General features: G+C 33.8%; 2 protein-coding genes across 4 annotated transcripts; both read right to left on the reverse strand.

The window, feature by feature from the left end:
- Nucleotides 1–247: 247 nt before the first annotated feature.
- LOC106129414 (protein obstructor-E) lies at nucleotides 248–9,172 on the reverse strand. Its single transcript, XM_013327971.2, has 5 exons — nucleotides 9,023–9,172; nucleotides 4,535–4,729; nucleotides 1,859–2,062; nucleotides 1,128–1,341; nucleotides 248–368 (listed from the first exon to the last, which is right to left on the reverse strand). Exons 1-5 carry the CDS (start codon nucleotides 9,063–9,065, stop codon nucleotides 317–319), a joined length of 708 nt encoding a protein of 235 aa, XP_013183425.2. The 5' UTR covers nucleotides 9,066–9,172; the 3' UTR covers nucleotides 248–316.
- A 4,508-nt stretch (nucleotides 9,173–13,680) lies between these two features.
- LOC106129462 (uncharacterized) lies at nucleotides 13,681–21,012 on the reverse strand. 3 transcript variants are annotated; one of them, XM_013328030.2, is made up of 10 exons: nucleotides 20,901–21,012; nucleotides 20,001–20,201; nucleotides 19,574–19,638; nucleotides 19,130–19,385; nucleotides 18,715–18,889; nucleotides 18,080–18,260; nucleotides 17,546–17,629; nucleotides 16,127–16,198; nucleotides 15,633–15,807; nucleotides 13,681–15,239 (listed from the first exon to the last, which is right to left on the reverse strand). In XM_013328030.2, the coding sequence occupies exons 2-10, from the start codon at nucleotides 20,183–20,185 to the stop codon at nucleotides 14,051–14,053; spliced, it is 2,382 nt and encodes a 793-aa protein (XP_013183484.2). In that variant the 5' UTR covers nucleotides 20,186–20,201; nucleotides 20,901–21,012; the 3' UTR covers nucleotides 13,681–14,050. The 3 variants fall into 3 exon arrangements, with proteins under 3 accessions (XP_013183484.2, XP_013183483.2, XP_013183485.2); XM_013328029.2 differs by lacking the exon at nucleotides 20,901–21,012 and adding an exon at nucleotides 20,678–20,894; XM_013328031.2 differs by lacking the exon at nucleotides 20,901–21,012 and adding an exon at nucleotides 20,652–20,894.
- Nucleotides 21,013–21,298: the final 286 nt, after the last annotated feature.

Consider the following 21,298-nt stretch of genomic DNA (forward strand, 5'->3'; position numbering starts at 1 on the left):
CCATATATATACATATAATTTTTTCACTTAGTCAAAATGTCATCGAAAATTTGATATAATTTTTCGAAATGAAACCGAAACCTCATTGTATGAAAATTTTGCTTTGCAAGTGACTCAAAAAACTTTGAGCCTTGTGGTATCGTACCTCACGATAACGTTTTTGATTTCTTTCAGATTATAACAGATTATAATTATCTGAAAAGGTAGGGGTTTAAGAGATATAGATAAAAGATAATAAAACACGGCATTAATTTGTTTAACTTATTATTAACTTAAGTCTTAACAGTAAGCTATGTAGTATGATATCACTAGAGGCTTAAGACCTCGCTTTGGGCGCCGTATCCTCGGCGTCCTTGTACCAGTCCTCACTGCGAACAAACAGACAGACAGACATATTATATTCATTCATTTAGAAGTTTTCATGTTCAGGCAACTTCTACGTAATATGTTGTATACCTACATACGTAGTAGTTGCCTGAACATCGTATACCAAACATTAAGTAGACTTTATCGAAATTAAACCGATGAAAGGCACAAAGAGGTCAGGCAAACTAATTGCAAGTGCAATTATGCAGAAAAAAAATACCTCAGACAATGTTGATCGACAGCTACCAAAATAACCACAAGAAAGAAAACTATTCACGCGGCCGAAGTAGAGCGCGAACATACCAATTAGCATAATAATATTTCTTTTCGTAATAATTGCGTTGCATTACGTTTGACGGCACTCTATGAGCCGGAAAAATATTTCATGCCCGCGGTGTTGTAAGGTACTGTTTTTCTTTTGAACGTTCCAAAGGTCGTATTGCAGTATTGACTTTGACCTCTTTGGTTGAAATTTTTGAAAAAAAAAATATTTCAACATGAAAATTTTTCTTAAATAATCTGGGTGTTAATACAGTAATCAATGCAGAGTCCATGTAAAAGATTGTTGACTTTAACTAATTCCTCATTCCATATTTTAGAAGTTAAGTTGAACTATAGCACAAGTAGCACAAGATATCTATAAAAGTGGTTCCAATGGCTGGTATAGTAATTATGATATAAATAAACGATATAAGAAGTCGTAAAGTCGTTCAGTTTGACTCCCACGTAAGAAAGACAAATATTCAAATATTGATACTCACCATCCGCGCACATTCTCAGGCGCATCACACTTCTGCGTCTCCTCATTGTAGACCTCTCCGACAATGCATCCTAGATCCCTGGGCTCCACTCCGTTCAGACACACGTAGAACCGTTGGCAGTCGGATGGGTGGGCAAACTTGGGGTGGGCTACTGGCTGACCCTGGGCGTCAACCTGCTGGTCCTTGGGGCACTCGAAGCCGTCCTTGGTCTTCTCTATAAAACCAAATGATAAGTGAGGTCATGTCTTTATTTTAAGTAGGCCAGAGTGATCCGCCGTTTAATTTTTTTTAATTTGGAAATCTGAAATATACTCCAAAGTTTACAATAAGTATATTCAACATCATAACAGCGAATAGTTTCTCTGCAACTTGTAAACTTGTAAAGTCTGATTCTGACACGTGTGTTTAAATATTGAATGAAATAATACCACTAAGACTACCGAGTTATTATTTATTAAGGAATATTCTGTCCATGTTTATTCATAAATCGTTTTACTTATTACTTTTTAAACAAATTGTAATAATTTTATATTTAAAACACAACTTTTATTCTCGGGCCTTAATACATAAAGTTTTCCTAACTGGCGGGACCTGTTGTTAGGAAATAGCTACATCCAGCGTCTTTTTGAAACCATTGTTAGATTTTTGGCGATGCAAGGCGTGAGTGCGTTCACCTTTAGTCCCATTTTATTTTAACATAATTCTACGTATAATATTATAGCAAGACTTACTCTCTTGAGCGATGCATCCTTGCCTGCCGGCCGAATCGGGCCACACGCAGGTTCCGGAGTACTCGTCGAAGTGCAGTCCAGCAGTGCACTTGACTTCAGTGGCGTCCCCCTCGATGCAGTTGTAGAAGATGTTGCACACTGACGGGTCGGGGTGAGCGAAGAAACCGTTGCGGCGCGGGCATTGGTTGTTGGGCTTGGGAGGCTCTGTGGGTGCAGATCAAAACATCGTTATTACACTGTTTTGCAATGCATATAGTACCTAACTAAAACCTAATAAAATAAGAAAGAAGATTTTTCTGTTTTTAATGATACCAAAACAACTGGACCGATTTTAATGATTTTGACACAGAGAGAAAGTAAACTTTCAGGAATAATACAGGCAAAAGCTAGTTTTATTGTTAAGTCTACCAAATTAAAATTACGCTATTTATATACCAAAAATAGTTTTTTTTTGTGACGTGCAAACTATAAAGAATTTCAATTTTAGTTTCCGCCCACCTCAATGCCAATCAGACTTGTAGCAGCAAAAGCCCACATTCTAGCTTTATAAGCTAGAGCTAAATAAACATACATATATAACAAAAATCTTAAAGTTATTTATGTTAACCTTTACAAATAAAGTTTGGCAAAGACGTATGTAAATGAACCCGCTGGGTTCAAGGTGAGTGGGATTAACTCAAGCCAGACCTGACTTATGATATAGGTACTTTAAAGAGAAAAATTCCGTATGATTGATTTATTCTTAGTCTGTTTGTTTTTCAATACTCTTCTGACAATTTCACAGGGAACCCCATGCCAAATATCAGCTTTTTACGATAATGTAATAAAATTTGTAATATTTGCAAGTAGGAAGTCGATCTATACCGTTTTTGTGAATGTGAATTTGTGGAATTTTAAGCAATAAATATGTAATTAACGTTCTAGATTGCCTTGAGAAATTGACAAGATTATTTTCATGAGGCTTCCATATATGGCGGTGAACATGTTTTAGTATGAATTCAATAGTTATTATCTCAATAAAAGCCACCATAAAATTACTTGAACATTTGTCACTGATTTGCCTTTTACGGTCTTGAACAGCTATCCCCTTTGATCCTGATAGAAAGGAAATAGGCGGGAAAAGTTTTGACCGGGTGGCAATTGGGAAGAAAATTACCAGTTGTCATCTCAAGGGACTGTACTAGAGGGAACTAATGGAAATAATCGCAAATAATAGACTTTATTTTACGAACACAATTTAAGGTACATATATAAGTACTTATTAGGTTTTATAATTTCTTAATATCAAATCACAAGAGGAGCCTGCCAAGATTTTTAAGTTAGAGGAGACAATAGTAGCCAATATTTAAACTAGTGAGATGGCTAGCGAAAGAAATAAAAATATTGCTTCCACTAAACATGGAATAAGTAATAAGTTGGCAATAGTTGAAAAGATAGGTCTAATAGTATTGAAATAGGTAGTAAAGTTTCATCGCTTAAACAATACCTTATAACGAATAACATGTACTTAAAATCGCAGTCACGAACAGAACATTGTCAACCAATGCATTCCAAGACATGCGAGTTCGACATTTCATGCATTCAAAATACACTGACAAATGAAAAAGTTTTAAGTATAACTGTTGTTTAGGACCTCTCCTAGCCTATAATTTTGAAATAAAGAATACTTATGATTCGCTCTATAAATCTATTATCTCTCTCTAGATCTATTAAAAATCAAACTACCTACCTAATAGCTGCCTTTAATAGGTAATTCTACGACATGCTTTTTTTTTATTTTACAAAATTGTATGTATAAGCGCAAAGTCACGCACAAAATTTGCCATTTATAAATAGATTATATTGGCGAATTGATCCGATAAACATAATATGATCATAATTTTTCCCCTGACAAAATAGAGACTACACCTTTTCACGTGCCACATCTTGCATAATTTAGCTATATCCACATTTATCAATCTTTCATGCAAGCACGTCACTCATTTCCCTCATATAGGTAGTAATATCTATACAACATATGTGTGACACGCTCTCTATATATCACTCTCATATAACATGTCAGACAGAACCAGTTGACCTAGAAAGTCACTGGCGTGTCGCGACCTACGTGGTCAAAGGTAGACAGGATACCTTCACTTTATGGGAACAATACGACCTCTGCCGTGTCATGCTCTAATTGATTCATACATACATTACATCACATGTTTGAAAGTGCTAGCTAATTAGATTCATGTAAAACTATTCCGTTATTATTATAAGTGACTGACAGAAAACGCACAGTCAAAATTTCTAAGAAGAAATCAGTATTAATAATCTACATGAACCAAAATTATCTCTATACCGTCTATTATATCTGTATACGTCTTGTCACAAAATAGCTAAAAGTGTGGAATCTGGCATTGAGCCCCTTAGAGAACATAAGAGAACACTATGAAAGAATATCCCGAAATTCCTGCAGAAACAGTATAAAAAACAGCGTTTTGCACGGTCGGTCGCTGAAAAAACCTAGATTATCTTCTTAATATATAAAGGAGGACACTGATTGACTGACATTATCAAAGCACAATACAAACCAGGGGATCGAAGAATTACGGGATTTACTCGAGTACAGTAGTAATATTTCGTAACAAATAATTCTTATTTTACGCAAATAATATACTTTAACAATCGACTTACGCAATTCAGTCCTGTCTCCGCAGTCCACGTTGAAGGGCTGGTCGCACTTGTTGATCTTCCTGATAGTGGGGTCGAACACCAGACCGTCTGGGCACAGCTTGGTGGTGGCAACACCATCTACACACTCGTAGAATTTGTCACATTGTCTGTCGTCTTCGTACTGGCCATCTTTCGCCGGGCATTTGAATTGCGCGCCTGTGGAATAACAATTATATTTTAAGTTTGTTTTGAATTAAGAATACAAAATCTTATTACTAAAACCCTACGACGTTCATATTTAAATCGTTGAGTAAGTAACCTTTAATGCACCATAGCTTACTTTTGGTCAATAGATTAATTTGTATAATTTGTTTTCTACATATTTATTTCCAAAATATTGCAAAAAAAATATTGGTAACCAAAAATGAATATCTTTTAAGCTAGAAACTATTCCCTCGCCGTTTTTAAAATCCCTCTGCTATTAAGCCTCTCCATCTAACATTTGAAGGCCATAGAAATAGATACAAAAATAATACGAGTAAAATGCAAGAGATGTAGTTATTGTTGTTATCTTTGAATTGAGGGCTAAATTGAAACAGGGTGAAAGCGTCAATCGAATAAGCACGTTTTCTGTGTGTAGTAATTTTAGAGCGTGATCTTTATGCAATCACATATTACATAAAGTAAAGGTCTCTGACTGAAACATATAGATCAGCATATTTTTATGTGAGTTAATGTTGCCTCTTTGTATCGTATTTACGTTTCAATTTTCAGCAAACTACTCCAACTTTGTTGAAGACGATTTGTTAGCTCAAGATTTTTGCAAGAGAAGATTATTTGTCATTGCCTTGCTTATTTCGGTGTCAAATACCACAATTCACATTAATTAACCTTACGAAAAGTTACCTGACATTTCGAATCTTCAGTGACATCCAGCATTTACATTTTAAATTAAGCTGAACTGTCAAGGTTGTATTAGTAATATAGTTAAAGTTACAGATTAGAACATTACAACGATAACATTAAATATTCAGTTATTGTTATATCCGTTTTCGCTTAATAATCAGCGAATCTATAGATACTATTAACGCATAATTCAAGCTGTTTAATATATCCTCTCTCCAATATCGCGTGTTTCATAATTTGAATTGGCAACTGCTGTATGCTGCTGTACCCCAACTTCTAATAATTTTATAACTCCATTTACATCAATATGTACGAGTAGTTAATGATAATTTGTCCAAGACCATCATTAAATTGGCAAGTAGTAATATTTTTATCTTAACAAGATGCTATTTGAAATTAACAAACTCAACTTTAAATGAGCTTAATCTATAAATATTAACTTCACTGCTCATGTTCTTGTTGTGTCAGTTTTCCAAATACTTTTTGCCAATGAATCTAAGGACTCATAGAGGTATATTTATCTTAGATATACTTCATGTGTAGGTGGGATCCAAGACACGATTATACGCAGTATCGCAACGCCTTACGCAACGAGTGAAAGCGAGGTGCGACTTGCGACACAGTGCATCACGGTGCATCGGAGGTCCGCGCCAGCTAACATTTGATAAGGTCACATCTTAGATCACAGCCATTCGTTTGATAAGGTCACATCTCCATACTATTTTGTGTTATCGGCAATAGATGGATTTCTATGTAAGTGGCCAGTTAATCTTTATGAAACCTTAAAATGTAAAGTCCTGATTATGATTTGTTTTGAGTTGTCAAACTTATTTAAAACTTAATCGTTGATAAATTTAAAAGCATAATTTTAAAAGTTAAATTTAAGCACTCGTTATAAAAATTTGTCAAATTCAACCATGTTAGCTAATATTTAAATAGGTCACGTTTTAATAAACTTATCCGAAATATAACAACAACTATATGAAATCTAACATCTGGTCAAACCTCGTTGTGATGAGAAAAATTCATAATGTAGAGATTACTTAAAAAGATAGTATCCATACATTTTTCTTTCTTATTTCTTGTTATAAAAATTGTAATATCCATCAATTATTTTTCCTGTCTCTATCTTTCTCAGTAATGCATACCAATCAGCTGATACAGATATCCCAGGACCGGCTGTTACATTATCGATTACTCCAATAAACCAGTTGCCAACTTGCTTTTAGTACATTTTCTCTCGTGCCGTTGTGAAATTCCAATTTCAATATTTACGTAAATTTTAATATAGCCGATGTCAACATAACCGCAATAGAAAATTTCTACTGTTGTTAGTTGTAAATTTAAAAAAAACAGTGAATGTCAATGTCATTGGTAAGAGTCACTCAAGGGTGAAGCCGGGTTTTTGTTTAGAAAATGTTCATTCAATATTTATTTTGTTTTATTTTCGTTTAGGGAGAAACTTTACTTTCACTGCTTTTATTTTTAGTTCTTTGTTTTAATTGGACCAATAACCACATGACCAGTCTTTTAGATACTTTTACCTCTATCTACCCCGTTAGCGATAAAGACGTGATTATTACAAACAAAATATCAGACCAATCTTAACTTTCAGTTGAACCTTAAATCGCCTCCCACGTCATCAATAAGAAGTAGTGAACTGTCTCACTTTACTCTGCTATAATATTTAATCTAAGATTTAATTCATCTATTTATCACGAGTTTATGTGCTAAATAAACTATAGAAGCTTGGTACGGATATAAATCATGTGGGTATCTTTATATTGGAATAAATCGCAATAGATTAAAGCACATTTAATTGTTGAAATAAGAAAACCGTCTTAAAGTTCTAATTATTATGTTTATAGATTGACGTAGTAATTGCATTACATCGCACAAAAATTACCATTTGTTAATAACGATGACCAATCGTAATAAAAAAAAAGCAAAAAGGTAAACGTGGCCTCTGCGGTGAACAATTCGAGGTTCTTTCACACCGTGAGTGGTATAAAGACGTAATGATATGAATAAAAATATATCGTTCACTAGAATAGAGGTAGTCAATTCAAAGATATTTTATCAAGGCATACATAAAGATATCTTTACCTCTGGGGAGTAGACCGAGCTAGTGGTTACAGCAGACGAAGGTTACGTTTTGATGTAGGGCTAGTGATGAATTTTTATTTACATGCAGATAGATTACATAGATTGCACTTGTAAGTAAGCTCGAGACTTTTATTACGAGATATCGATGTTGTAGTAACATATTGCTAGCTCATCACTTATAGTCATAAACTAAAGTTTACAAGCCTCGATTGACTTTTACAATCTGGGAATGAAGAGAGTAGCTGGCACACAATTTTTTTAATACGTTACTAGACTATGGAATCTATAAATGCACACATAGACATAATAACTAAAACCTAAAACCTATTTCCACTTCTTAACCTGATCGGGAATCGAACTCTGGGAGCAAAAAGTTACCGCTATGCCAAACATAGTGTGCAAAACTATAATCACGCTTTGTAGGTCATATGGTTGTGTCGGTGTTGTAATACGTTCGACTGATACTCGATTCAAAACCTACATTATGTAATTCGAAATAACTTTTTGAAACCTTATACGTCAATAATTAATATACTTATTAAACAATGAAAGATTATATAATTATTAAAAGCTTTGTGATTAGGTAAGTAACCAAAGTAAAGTATAAAAAAAAATATAATTTCATGTACACGCAACTCATTATATTATTTATATTACATACATTTTTTTTAAACAATATCAGTCAGACTTTTATTTTTTATACATAATTACTCTTTATTCTTAACGAAGTAACTTACAGAGCCAATAGTTTCGAAGCAAGCCTGAAAGGCCATGATAACATTTTTATGACTGATAAATCTTGTTCAGCATAGGTTACTTTTCCTTTGGAAAAACGCGCTAAATATAAGCAAGAATAGGTATGATGGATTTTTTTTTGATTTGATACAAAAACCACAAAATTTGATCTAAAACCTAGAAAATTTATATTTTTAACCCCTGAAGGTGTTAATTATATTATAATGAAGTGACATTACATAATCATAATCAGTTGTGTCAAGACAGCATCAGCGGTGACAGACTCAGCGGTTACTAAATTCTTACACAATAAATCACAGGTAATATTCATATAACTTATTAACATAAATAAATCATTTATAAATATTGTTTCTTCGCTTCAAGATAGTCGAAACAATAATGTAAAGATCCAATTAGAACTTAATTTTAAAAAAATACACTAATATTTCTACTTTAGCCATTATCATCTCATCAACTTTTAATTTCAGTATTAATGGAAATATATTCCAGTCAATTGCCTTTAAAGGCTATTTAACTGCTTATTTTAATTTTATTATAGTCATGTTAATTTGGCGGAAATCTTTAAGCCAGATAAGAAATCGTGACGCGTTGATGTCTTTTCTTCAGGCGTAGTCTCTATCATATCAAAACCGCTCATATCAACTGACGGCCAGTATCTTCTAATAAAATTATATTGTATTATGTATTTTGCATCACAATATCATTATAACTTATAAATTATTTAAAAAAATCGTCACTTACTTGCGAGCGCGGCTATAGCTGCTAAAGCGATGAACACTTTCATGATGACCTTTTGATTACGAAATTATTATAAAAAAAATAATGACTAGATTGTGGTCCGACCCCTCTGACGGCCCTGGAGCGACTGACGGCCGTTGCGTCTGCGCTCGCCTTTTCTTCGGCGTCCCGAGTACGCGCCTAAACCGGTACAAAAACTAGGCACTTAGGTCTGATGGAAGAAATTCCTTCATTAGGTGAACAATGATAATTTGTGGTCGCATAGTGCGGATCAGCTGATGAAGTTGTTTGACACGGAATTTTTGAGGTGACTTAACCCCTCAATTTTTGAATGAAATTTTGTCACTTAACCGAGGAAACTTGCTACACAGTTTCCTAATAAGCAGTTGCAATTTACATTGTCCAATTCATCATTCATTCATACCTTTTCATGTTTCGTTTTCATTTTTCTATGAATCTAATCCATAAAACATACAGCAAAAGCGAAAAAGATTTCCCATATTAAGACCGATTAGCTGATCAACCAATCTTTGAGGTAGTGTAAAAAATTCACCGATAACGTTAGTTATGAGATAAACATCCATGACCATGATGTTTTCCTCGTGATGAACCTAGTTTGTCAACCGGGGATTGAACCCTTATTACTATACACATACCCTTGATTTTGCCATGAAGTAATGTCATATCTATTTAAGTGATATTAGAAAAAATATTATGAATACCTAGGGAGAGCTTCTCCATTTTTCGACATTATTACCAATGCACCGACAATCTCTTTATGTATATTCTATATAATTATTATTGAAAAAATCTAGACACGGTAACTGAAAGTGTACAAAGTATTCGTAAAGAAACACTAATTTAATTTAGTGCAATAAAAGAAAAAGACATCAAATAATGAAAATTGGCCGAAATTCATTCCTATAACTTCAACCACCTACTTTTTGGGTCATTCTAAATACATACATACTTTATTCAAATTTTGTAAAATGCTTTTGACGCACAGAGGCATTGAATACTCCATTGTCTAATGTTTTGTTATATTTCTGGTCATGCAATTAACTAACTGTATATCTACGAAAAGAGCGCGTTCTATCTAACGCATACTAATTGTCCTGTAACGCACACATAACTTTTTTTGTAACCGGCGGCGACGAATGCGCGGATGCATCGAAGTTACATTAGGAAATTTTTAATTTCACAAAAGTATTTTTGCAAGACATTAAAATAACAACTGTTATATAATCTCAAAAATTTAAATAAAAATATAAAATACATATTTATTGAAAAAGATAGCATTTTTTTATTTCAAGAAACATCGAAGTATAAATAATTATATCCTCAAGTTGATTTGGTAGCGAAAAAAACAAAAAGTGTGTGCCATTGCTGTTCTTATCCTACAGGACAATAAAGGAAAAGGCTTACAAACTTAGAACGCTTCTAAGGCGATAGCCTTACTAACCTGCCACTATAATCTGGATCTCCATTACAATATTAAGCTATCCATAATCATTGACTTTAATTTTTGCGACTATTAATTTACCCCACTTAGGGAGAAATACGCGATATATGTATGCGTTTGTGGGTTAAAAAGATACTTGTTTGTAACAGAACAAATAAAGAATAGTTTGTTTTAACAAGCTGCCTCAGGAAATGAGGAAACTTTACGACGCTATTAAAATATTACATATTTTGTTTTTACCATTTAAGGCTTTCAATGATTGTTGTTTATTCGACAGGATGCATAGTTTTAAAATTTACAAGGCTATAACATTTCTTTTGTTTTTAATTTAATACACCAAGACACGAGTAATATAGTACTTTTCTGTATCTTTAAAAAATTAAAGAAAACAAGAATAAATTTTATTATTACCAAGCAATTATTACCATGATTCAATATGGATTAGATATTTATGGAGCGAAGGTCGATTTATATCATTCCATTTACCTGCAAAAGGTTGCGGAGGTCAGATGGGATGGAAGTCGCTTCGAGTACAAACTTTATTTAGACAATCCAGGATCATTTCAAAGAACGCAACCCCGGCTCCTCTCCAGAGAGGTAAGGTGACACATGACCAGAACTAACGCAAGAAGGAAGATGTATAAATTTAATTGTTAATAAATGAAGAAGATGTTTAAATGATAACAAATTTGATTAGAAATTAAATGAAGATGTATGATGAATCACACCAAAACAGACCCTGATAAGACCTTACATAATTCAATGCAATTTGTTCTTTACGAATAACTGTTACAGATTTTTAGGTCATAAGGTATAGTTTTGTGAATTTTATTATAGCAGAAATAAATAAAATCTCTGACTCCCATCCCCTCCAACTAAAACTTTAACGAAGCCTTCCGCATTCATGTTACTTTAACTCAGTCTACCCCGTAAGTTGCATAGACGTATGTGTAAAATAAACTAGGAAATGGTCAGGAATTCCGTCGTGGCAGTTGGCTGGTGAACGTTTGACATTCGGAACCCACCTTTCACAGTCATTCCAATGCCAAACCATACAAATTGATAAAGAACGTTGACATATTACTGTTTTACTTCCCCCAAGGAAGATACTGCAAGGACGAAGGATAGTGTAGAATGAATTCTAATACGGGCTAATAAGAGAATACGAAAGTCTGATGAAAATTAAATTTTGATGAAAGGAAAGCACCTTATATTGTATTCAACTAGCTATCGCCCACGGCTCTGCCTACGTGAAATGTGCTACGTTTTTCGCATCAATGCTTAGGAAATAAATGGCGATTCTTTAAATATCGTACTTACCAAAATATCTACAGCACATTGACCTTTGCAAAATCATAAACGTAAAACACACAAACACTTACCTGTGTTATATCACGTCTATTTACCTGCAGTTAGTGAATTATGAGGTCGCCAAAAGGTTGTTTGAATGTTTGTTCATAGATAGCCGATGCTTAGAATGCCTTCTTTAAGGTCATAACTGTTTACCAGGAATAATTCTATTTCGCTTATGGAATCTAATCTTCTTGTATTTATATGTAAAAGTGCACACTAACGCTTGGACGAATAATCATAAGAATCAGTTGACTAACTGTTTAAGTGACATATCCACGCACAGCCAAACTGATGGTCAAGAGATTTGAAATGCGCTCTAGGTGGGAATTTTCTCAAATTCCCGCGGGAAAGGAAATTAGCTGGATTTTTCACTTTACGTGGGCAAAACGGCTGGCTTAATAGTATTTTATATTATTTGCAATACTTATAGTAAAGAAATATGAGAAAATTTTCAGTTTTTTGTATTAGTATTTAAAGCTTAATGAATACTACTTTTGGTTTAGTAATAAAAATATATACCTACCTCAGCCCTTCACACTTACTATATAGTTACTTAATTACGTTTGATTGATTGTACTAACATATTTTAATGAAAACTGACGATGAATTAATAAGTATAGCGAAATAAAGTCTCATTAAACATGCAAAGCAAGTTTACTAATCACGATGTTCACGATTTAGGTACTAACTAGATATGCATCTAACAATAGATAATGCGACCACATTCCTTACACGAAATATTGCTTCATAGTTTTCATATAGACCTGAAAATAGTGAAATTGTAGTCATAGATTTGCAACCTTTAGCACGATATACATACCTTCAAATAAAAAACAACTAATCTAATATGACGAATGCTTAGATTAAATAAATCAAAGCTTTAGAAACGATTTTTAATTATCTAGATGGAAGCCTTGGACATATAAAACTTTAACAAGTTAATATAATAGATAGGTACCTATCCCATATCGCGAGTCTCTAGCTCATACCTAAACTTCAAATATTTGGTATAAGTATTATATAGTCACTATTTCGTCATAGAACTATTTAACATAACTCGTCGAAGTAAATCGGAAGATAGATCGACAGTGCTGACAGACAATACTTACACACTTTCACTACGTCTTGGTCCACTCCCACCGTTGACAAGACAATCTGATTGTGGCGAAATCGTCCTTACAAGCAGTACCAGAGAGACATTATAGGTATCTAGTCTTTTATATTGGCGTAGTTTATTAATCACTTCATTTATATTCTTTCCTATATCAAAAAAATATCAATATTTATTTTAAAAAGAACAAAAATATAATTACTTAAAATTAGGTTAAAGGAAATTTTTTTTTTAAAAACAAACGAGTACGTGTCTTCGTTCCGTAGAGGAGGAATTGAAAAATCACGAAATATTGTTTTTTGGGGTTGAACCGTGGAGGTTAAAACTAAACTTTTCCTTACTCGGCCAAAAAAATAAAGACGTATAAAAATGATTAGTAAATCGTTTTTATACGTCTTTATCCGTTCGTAGACTTGAAGGCACAGTTTGGCTGAACGGTTTTAAGATTCAGACCCTAACAGGCAATTTTAACAATCACTTCTTCATTCATATCTCGCTAGGGAGAAGCCCGGGGTAAGCTTTTAGCCCACGATCCTGGATTGAGAAAGTCAAGTTATAACACGAAGCGACCTCCGCAACCCTTGTAGAAGAACATAACTTGATGAATGTTCCCTCTTCTTTGCTTTATTCTTCATTGTTGCCTTTTACTAATCTAATAACTAAACGCACACACGAATACACAGACCGATACGTAAAATAGAAGTGAATTGGACTGGTATAATGAAAACTAAACACTTCATAAAACCATTTTTAATTACTCTCAGTTACAACTAGGAAACATCATAGATACAAATCAGATGATATTATTATGTAGTTATACCTACATTATTACGTTTAAAATTATAGCGTTAAATTAAGGACCGTCAAGCCAATAGATTATCATCTAAATCAATTACATCGACTTTAACCGAATGCAATGTCGTGGGTACAATATTTAAGTAGAGATGTATTGAATTTTTCATAAAACATAATTATTAGCAAACCGATCACGATAAAACTCGTAGGTTAGCAAATTAACTATGTGTAAAAATTTGTCCATAGAAATCGGTATAATTAGGTTTTTATTACTCCGAACAAACGACATGAACAATATTAAAGCGCCTCTTTATTTGAGACTGCTAGGAGAAGCAAGTTCATCACGATTACTCCTTCTAATAGCTCTGGCTAGTGTACTTTTGATCTCTTCTAGTTTATCGACCTGCTTTCCAGACGTTTGCGTTAACAACACTTTCTTTGAAACAAAACTGCATATATCTCGCTTTAAATTCTTCTTAACCTCTTCTAACTGCGCAATTTCACTAGTATATTCTGAAATTTCCTTCTGTAGGTTTTGTTTTTTTACTCGTAAATTTATGTGTGTCTTGTCTAGTTCTTTATTACTCGAGTTTGGTGTTGACGCGAGACGAGAGTACGGCCCGACTCGGGCATTCGGTCCGGGCGTCCCCGAACTGTAGACCCGCGAGTTATGACCGGCGTTTCGCTCTCCCTGGGTGTTCATCAGCAATTTGATTTTGTACGACAATTCCTTGTTATGTTTCTCGACTTTTGACAAAACTTCATTCAAATGACGCACAAGGTTAGCGGTGTCCGCCAGCTTTCTTTTCAAACTGAGAACCTTTTTACAATGCTTGGAAGCCAAGTATTTATATTCGCCGGTCTTGCTGTCTTCCACGACGTCCAAAACGGGAACATCTTCGCACAAATAGGATATCCTGATCGTTTTAGACCCATTACCCCTAGTTGTTATTAATCTGAACATGGATTTTCCCCAATAGACATCGCTGAGCATGTCAGCTATGCTAGCACGCGAATCTTCTGCGACCTTCTCGATGTATCTGGGGAACCACGACTGTCTCATATATTCGTCGATGTTAAATTTGTGTATGTACTCAAATTCAGGCGGCGGGTTCGCGCGGACGTTGTATGGTTCATTTTCTTCATTATTTTGTTCTTGTGCGCTAGTGTTAGGGGTCTCCAACGGAACTTCCTGAGGTTGAACTTCTTGTTTAGCTGTCACGATATTTTCAGATGCTTCATTCGGGACTACTTCTTCGTTCGCGACAATCTCCTCATTGCCAATTTCTGCCGTATCGTTCTCATATAAAACTTCGCATGGGTACGCGGTGAATTCGCCGTTCTCTGTATCATCGGCCTTCTGCAGAATGTAATGCTGTGGGTTGCCACCATTTTCTTCCCCCTCCCCGATCGCCTCCATGACCACGATTTGATTAGCATCCACAAATTCAGCGACAGAAGCTTCTTGATTATTGACTTCTTGAAATTGATGAAAGTCTCTGGAATTATTAAAATAATTGATTACATTTGCCGGCACAAAGTTGACCTATTGCATGTTAAGAGGTGTCCATAAAAGTGAAGTACCTGCGGAGTGTTTAGCACCTACATAGCTATGCGCTTCTATATTTTCCAGGTATGAAGCGTGCCAAACGTGATTGAGCCACAATTTATATAAAACAATCATGAACAATATGAAGCCGACAATTATATTTCCAGAAAGAGAAAAAATAATGTTTATAAATCCCAGATTTTGAAGCAGGTAATCAAAAATGTAATGGGAAAGTCTAAGATAAAAGAGATGAAGAGATAAAAAAAGAAAAGAGCAAAAAATATAATGAAACAACTACAATCTCAAAGGGAAATTTTATATAGGGGAATGTCATTATACATACCCGTTGGCAGATATAAAATGTTCTTGTTTAATCCAAGGGTTGTCCTGTGTCTCGCCCTGCACTGAAGTCTGCATTTCCCTCACCGATTGTAGGACCTCGTCGTCATACGACAACCGTTGGAGACATGTTTCTAATCTGCTCTTCTTGTTCTCTGGTTCGCTCTCTTCCAACGTCTCTGCAAATTAGATACCTAGTTTATCTAAATACACAAAGAAAAAAAAACATCTCGAATTGAGAACCTCCTCCTGACTGACATATCAACGCACAGCCCAAATCTGAGAAGAATATAAGACTGTAGAAGTGGTAAGTATTGGAGGGAGGACGCTTTTGAATATTGTAATGCCATTTTTTATAACTAGAAGAAAACGGCGTGCGATGCAATACGACTTATTTTTATCATCCCTAAAGTTTATGTACAATATAGCATTTCTTTTGTCTTATATTATTCCGATTTCTATGTTTAGACATAAATATGAATTTCTTGAAATACATACGCATCTCGTCCGCGCCAGGCACTTCGTAAGAGACTTCATTGTCGGGTTCGACATCGAAATACTCCACGTCTTCTAAAATTAAAAAATATATATATATTACTTAAAAATATGTGACCAATGTAGAGAAAAACCTTAGAAATTAAAATTACTATAATAATTTAAACAGGAATTTTTGTTAAGTATTGAGTACATAAAAAACATATTCACTAAAAAAATAAGCCAATTGCTTTTTAAGCATAATTGTAGAGTTCTGTAGTAGATCAAAACAGTGCTTAGATTTTTATGTTATTTTGGATTACTTATATGTAACTCGCTTCATTGTTATTAAAATAATAAACCTAATGTATATTTTAGATACCAAAAAAGAGTACATAAGATATTTCTCCTGATTAACCTTTTAACCGCGCGAGTCGCATATATGCGACAAATATTGCCGTGCCCCTACCGCCCGTGTCGTATTTCTGCGACAGAGAATATCCATGATTTTTTCGTTCTATTATCGTCCTATTAACTTCGTGGTATAACTAAAACTATTATTGAATAGAGCTATTTATTACAACAATTACTTAAAATTATGTTTCATAGCTCTAAGCATTGAAAAAACTTAAACAAAAATAAGTAATTGGCAGCTCGGACTTTTCTTCGGTGTCTATCGCGCGTGTCGCATAAATATGACCATAGGGATGGGATACAATGCAATGCGCATTTTAAAAACAAAATAACAAACAGTTAAATAATCAGGTATAATGCATCATTCAGCATGAAATAAACAGTGTCATACGAAATAAAGTTAAATTTAACATATTGTCTTGTGTTACTATTTCAAATTTTTATGTGTTTTTTGTAATTTACTTATCAGTGACAAGTTGTAACTTGATCAAAATACGATTTGCGACAATAACAAGTATAACTTTAAACATAAGAATTATTAAAACGGTCGCTCCATTCGCTCTCACAAAGAATTAGTCAAAATAAGTTAGATTTCGGAAATTTTACTAATTTTCACTTAGAGATAAGCTTTCACCTTAAAGATGAATGATTGTGATACAAGAAGGCTGATTTTAAATAAAAACATAAAAAACTTTTTGACTTTTTTTTATCGATACAACGATTACTCCTCCTTATTTATTGTAGGTATTATTTTATCGATTTGTAGCGGCGCGCTAGGGGCACGACAATTGATATTTAGCCAAGCGCTTAAAAGGTTAATGATCCTGAGAATGGTTTTCACACTATATATTTCTCACTATATAAGTGCTGAGATACAAGTAGGTATATCTTAGTCCAGACACCAGTCTCTCACAATCTGAGTATTAGTCAATATTAATCAATATGTAACCTGCTAATTATATACATATTTTTAAGAATGGGGAGAATTTTATTATTAATTTTTGAATTTGAATTTTGAATAACACTTACGTTTTTTATGTTCGCGTTTTGTCTTAACAGTTTCTCCCAAACCATCTTCGTCATCGTTTTGGTTATAATACTGTTTCTTCAAATCTAAAAAAGGAAATAAACAATGTATTACTACTTCTATACACCGATGTAATTGCGCAGAAATTATTTCTTTTTATGACGTGAAAATATTTGAGAGCCTATGAGAGCATGCCATTTGAATGCGCTTACTTTATATACTTACTTATATATTTTAAAAATAAGTTTTTAAAGGTCAGTTAATAGTTCCCTTAGCTGGCGAGCTTGCATGAAGAATTATGAATGTGGATGAAGCAAATGCGGCAAGTAGAAAGATAGGTATACGACTTGCGACCCGCCCGGCACAGGAAGCATTTATAGACATGAACCTTCCTCAGAAAACCCTCTCTCCAACATTTCAAACAGGAAAAATATCCATCCACAACTTTCTGAGATTAGCACATACATACAGACAAAAAAAAATAAGGAGACTTTTATAATCATACATAGTGATAGTGAAGTGATTTACAACCATACCTTCTGCTTTCTTATACAACATATTCAACTTGTCAGGAGTGTAAGTTTTCTCCAAGTCTATGTTCTTCATAGTTTTCGCAACATGGTTAAAATAAGACATCTTCAGGATAAATCCAGTCACCGACTGAACGTAATTTCGTATGACTGTGGGATGCACGTCCAGGTACAGGAGACCCATTACCTATCAATAAAAAATTTCTTAAATTTTTTTTAAATCCCGATACAACTTTGTCATGGTGTATTAGTAATTCCACTACTGAAACCCATTTATTTCATATCCATAATGAAGGATTCATAGCAAAATATCCATTACATTAATGTATGCAAACGGGAGTACACGCGAATATACCGTTTTACATACATTGATAATCACGCAACACAAAAGTTTAAAAGTACGTACCTACTACATTTAGTGGTAGTGGACATTTTATACTGAACACTGACTAATTCTGCTTTAATGAAAAATCTAATAAGTTCATCCGTTAGGGAGCTCGAACGACACAGACAGACTGACATTTCGAACGTATAACACCAGTTTGTTTTTCGTCAAGATTTTAAAAATATCATTTGTATGCAGTGTCGCGTCAAGTCTCGTTCAGTGTGAACTTTCCCAAAGACTACAATATAAACCTTACCTCTTCCTTTAGTTTTGGAGGCAAGCGCCGTCCATGTTGCAACTTCAAGAACGATTCCTGGGTCAATTCGTGGTTGTGATGGTCGCAAACGAAAACCGCTGTTAGGTATTTTGAATTGTAAGAGAGACGTTTCAATACAATCCTGCAGGGACAATTAGTCTTTAATGTCTCTGCCCTGAAACAATAATAAACAATAACTCATTTGCACAATAATATTTACAATTTCACGTACATTTTCAATTTATACATTTTGAATGTAATAAGCACCATGTCTAATTTGTGTACTTATTTGTCTCTTTATTATTGGCCTAATTAAAACCCTGTGAGGCTGGTATAATCACAAAAAGTGCTTACGGAATCTAAAAAAAATTATAATGTGTTAAAATGTCATAACTAAGTTTTTCCAACTACCTACCTTTTTCTTAAACCCTTTGGCTTATAATCGCACTTTGGTTTGCTGTACACACATCGGTATGTATAGAACTCTTTTCCTGAGGATTTTGCACGGGAGTCCGCGCAACTGTAGTAATACTTCCAGCGGTCAGCATTGCCGTCGATGTATAATCTGAAACTCTTGTGAGAATCGAACTTGTCCCCTGGCTTGATAAGAGTTTTGTCCTTATGGAGATACATATCATGGTGTTCATTACAGCTAGTGATGTTTGGATCCACTGAAATTAGGAAAATTTAATATGTTTAGTTAGGTTTGCAAATTTATGCACTTGGTGCGAGTGAAAACGTCAGTAGCCGGTTAAAATATATGAAGCTTAAAGAAGGCACAATTTTTTTTACATTATGGACAGTCCAAAAACAAACCAATGCTCATATTGTTTGGGTTATTAAATGACAGGTAACTTACCATTGATGATAGAATATTGTCCATTTTCACCCAGTTCCATATCTTCATCAGGTACAATGTCTTCACTACAATCGTAAATATATTAAGTGCTCAGAATGAATTTAAAAATTAGTATTTGTATGTATGAAATAAAAGGAAAAGAATACCATGTAATTTTATTAAGAATTTTCTAAATCTCAGGTGGTGAATAAATAAAATAATAATAATAAAGTAATAATAATATTATATACTTTTTATTATTACTTTTAACAAAAGATACTTATAAAAAATATAACTTTTTTATTGGAGCCCCCACAATAAAGTATGAAGACAGTGAAAATTATACAAACTGGCCACATAAAAGTCCATCTTGATTCTAATAATTTATTATGATGCTGAACCACATCTAATGGCATTTCATTAAAAATATCAATAACATAAAAATTACCTTTGTATAATTTCAACAAAACAGTTTTCAGTGTTACCATCAGCATCAAACAGCACTGGTGATTTCTTCAAAGCTGGTACTTCCTCATCATTGGAAGTGCCTTCTATGAACTGTAGATTTTCCACAATTTGCTTCGTATTCGGACGAGTTCTCGCACTATCTGATATCTTGTATCCAAAACTCATGTTGAAAAGATTTATTCTGTTACAATAAGCATAAATTAATAAAATTATAAGATATCAAACAGAATCCTATATACCCCAGCTTAAATTGAAATTCCCTTCTAAATTCAAAATCTTTTTCAAGACTTCTAATGTTGATTGAGAAATATAAAACCTAGTTAATAAAGCAAAATGTGATGTTATTGTGTGTTCCAGAACATATTGTTTGCTTTAGGACTAGGTCAATCTATGCTTTCTTATCTATGTAATAATTTTGTTTATCTGACCGATGTCAGACCTAACAATATTTGTCTCAGCAATGCTAGAATATGATTTCACAAGGTATACTAGAGTTGGTAAGCAGTTTGAAAGTGTTACCAATACAAGATAACAGATAGGACTAAAAATGAGGGCTCTATATGAAATCAACAAAATGGAGGTAAAGTCGATTAATAAAGTTGATTTTTATGATAATTTTTGTGGTACCTACCAATAATAAAAATATATCGCTCTTACAAGTAAATACAATCATCTTGATACGGGACGGTTATTTTCATAAATAAACATTTATTAAAAGTACATCAAATCGATGACGGGGGCATCATTCGCATTGCACAAAATGTATAACCTAATAAACATTTTTGGTGCAAAGTGGCGACTTTACAGATTTAAGATTTTAATTAATAAAATTTGCATGTTGTGAACGATGCTACCATTAAAGTAATATTGTTTTGCATACCTATTTTCCCGAAAAGAAATATCATTTCACGTTTCACAAAATACCAAGCATCAAGACGCCTGTCAGTTTGTCAACTGTCAGCGTTGTGGAGTGGACGTCCCGCCAATTCCCAAAACCAAAGAGGATTTTCTTACCATCAAAATTCGACTCCACGGAATTTAGACCACTTGGAATGTGTGAATGGAAGGGGCGCTTTAATTTAGTTCATGCAAAACGTCGGTAAACACAAATAATAACGTTTTAAACGGTTCGATTCGTAAAATTTTGTTCGAACGAAAACTAAATAAGAACACTTTAAGAACGTTATAAAAAAACATTTTTTTTTCAATTCAATTTCAAGGTCATCGGATGGCATGTAGCGACATGTATCTGTATTTACCTACCCCTAAAAACTACGA

Source organism: Amyelois transitella, chromosome 4 (genome assembly GCF_032362555.1).
Source record: "Amyelois transitella isolate CPQ chromosome 4, ilAmyTran1.1, whole genome shotgun sequence".
Lineage (NCBI taxonomy): Eukaryota > Metazoa > Arthropoda > Insecta > Lepidoptera > Pyralidae > Amyelois > Amyelois transitella.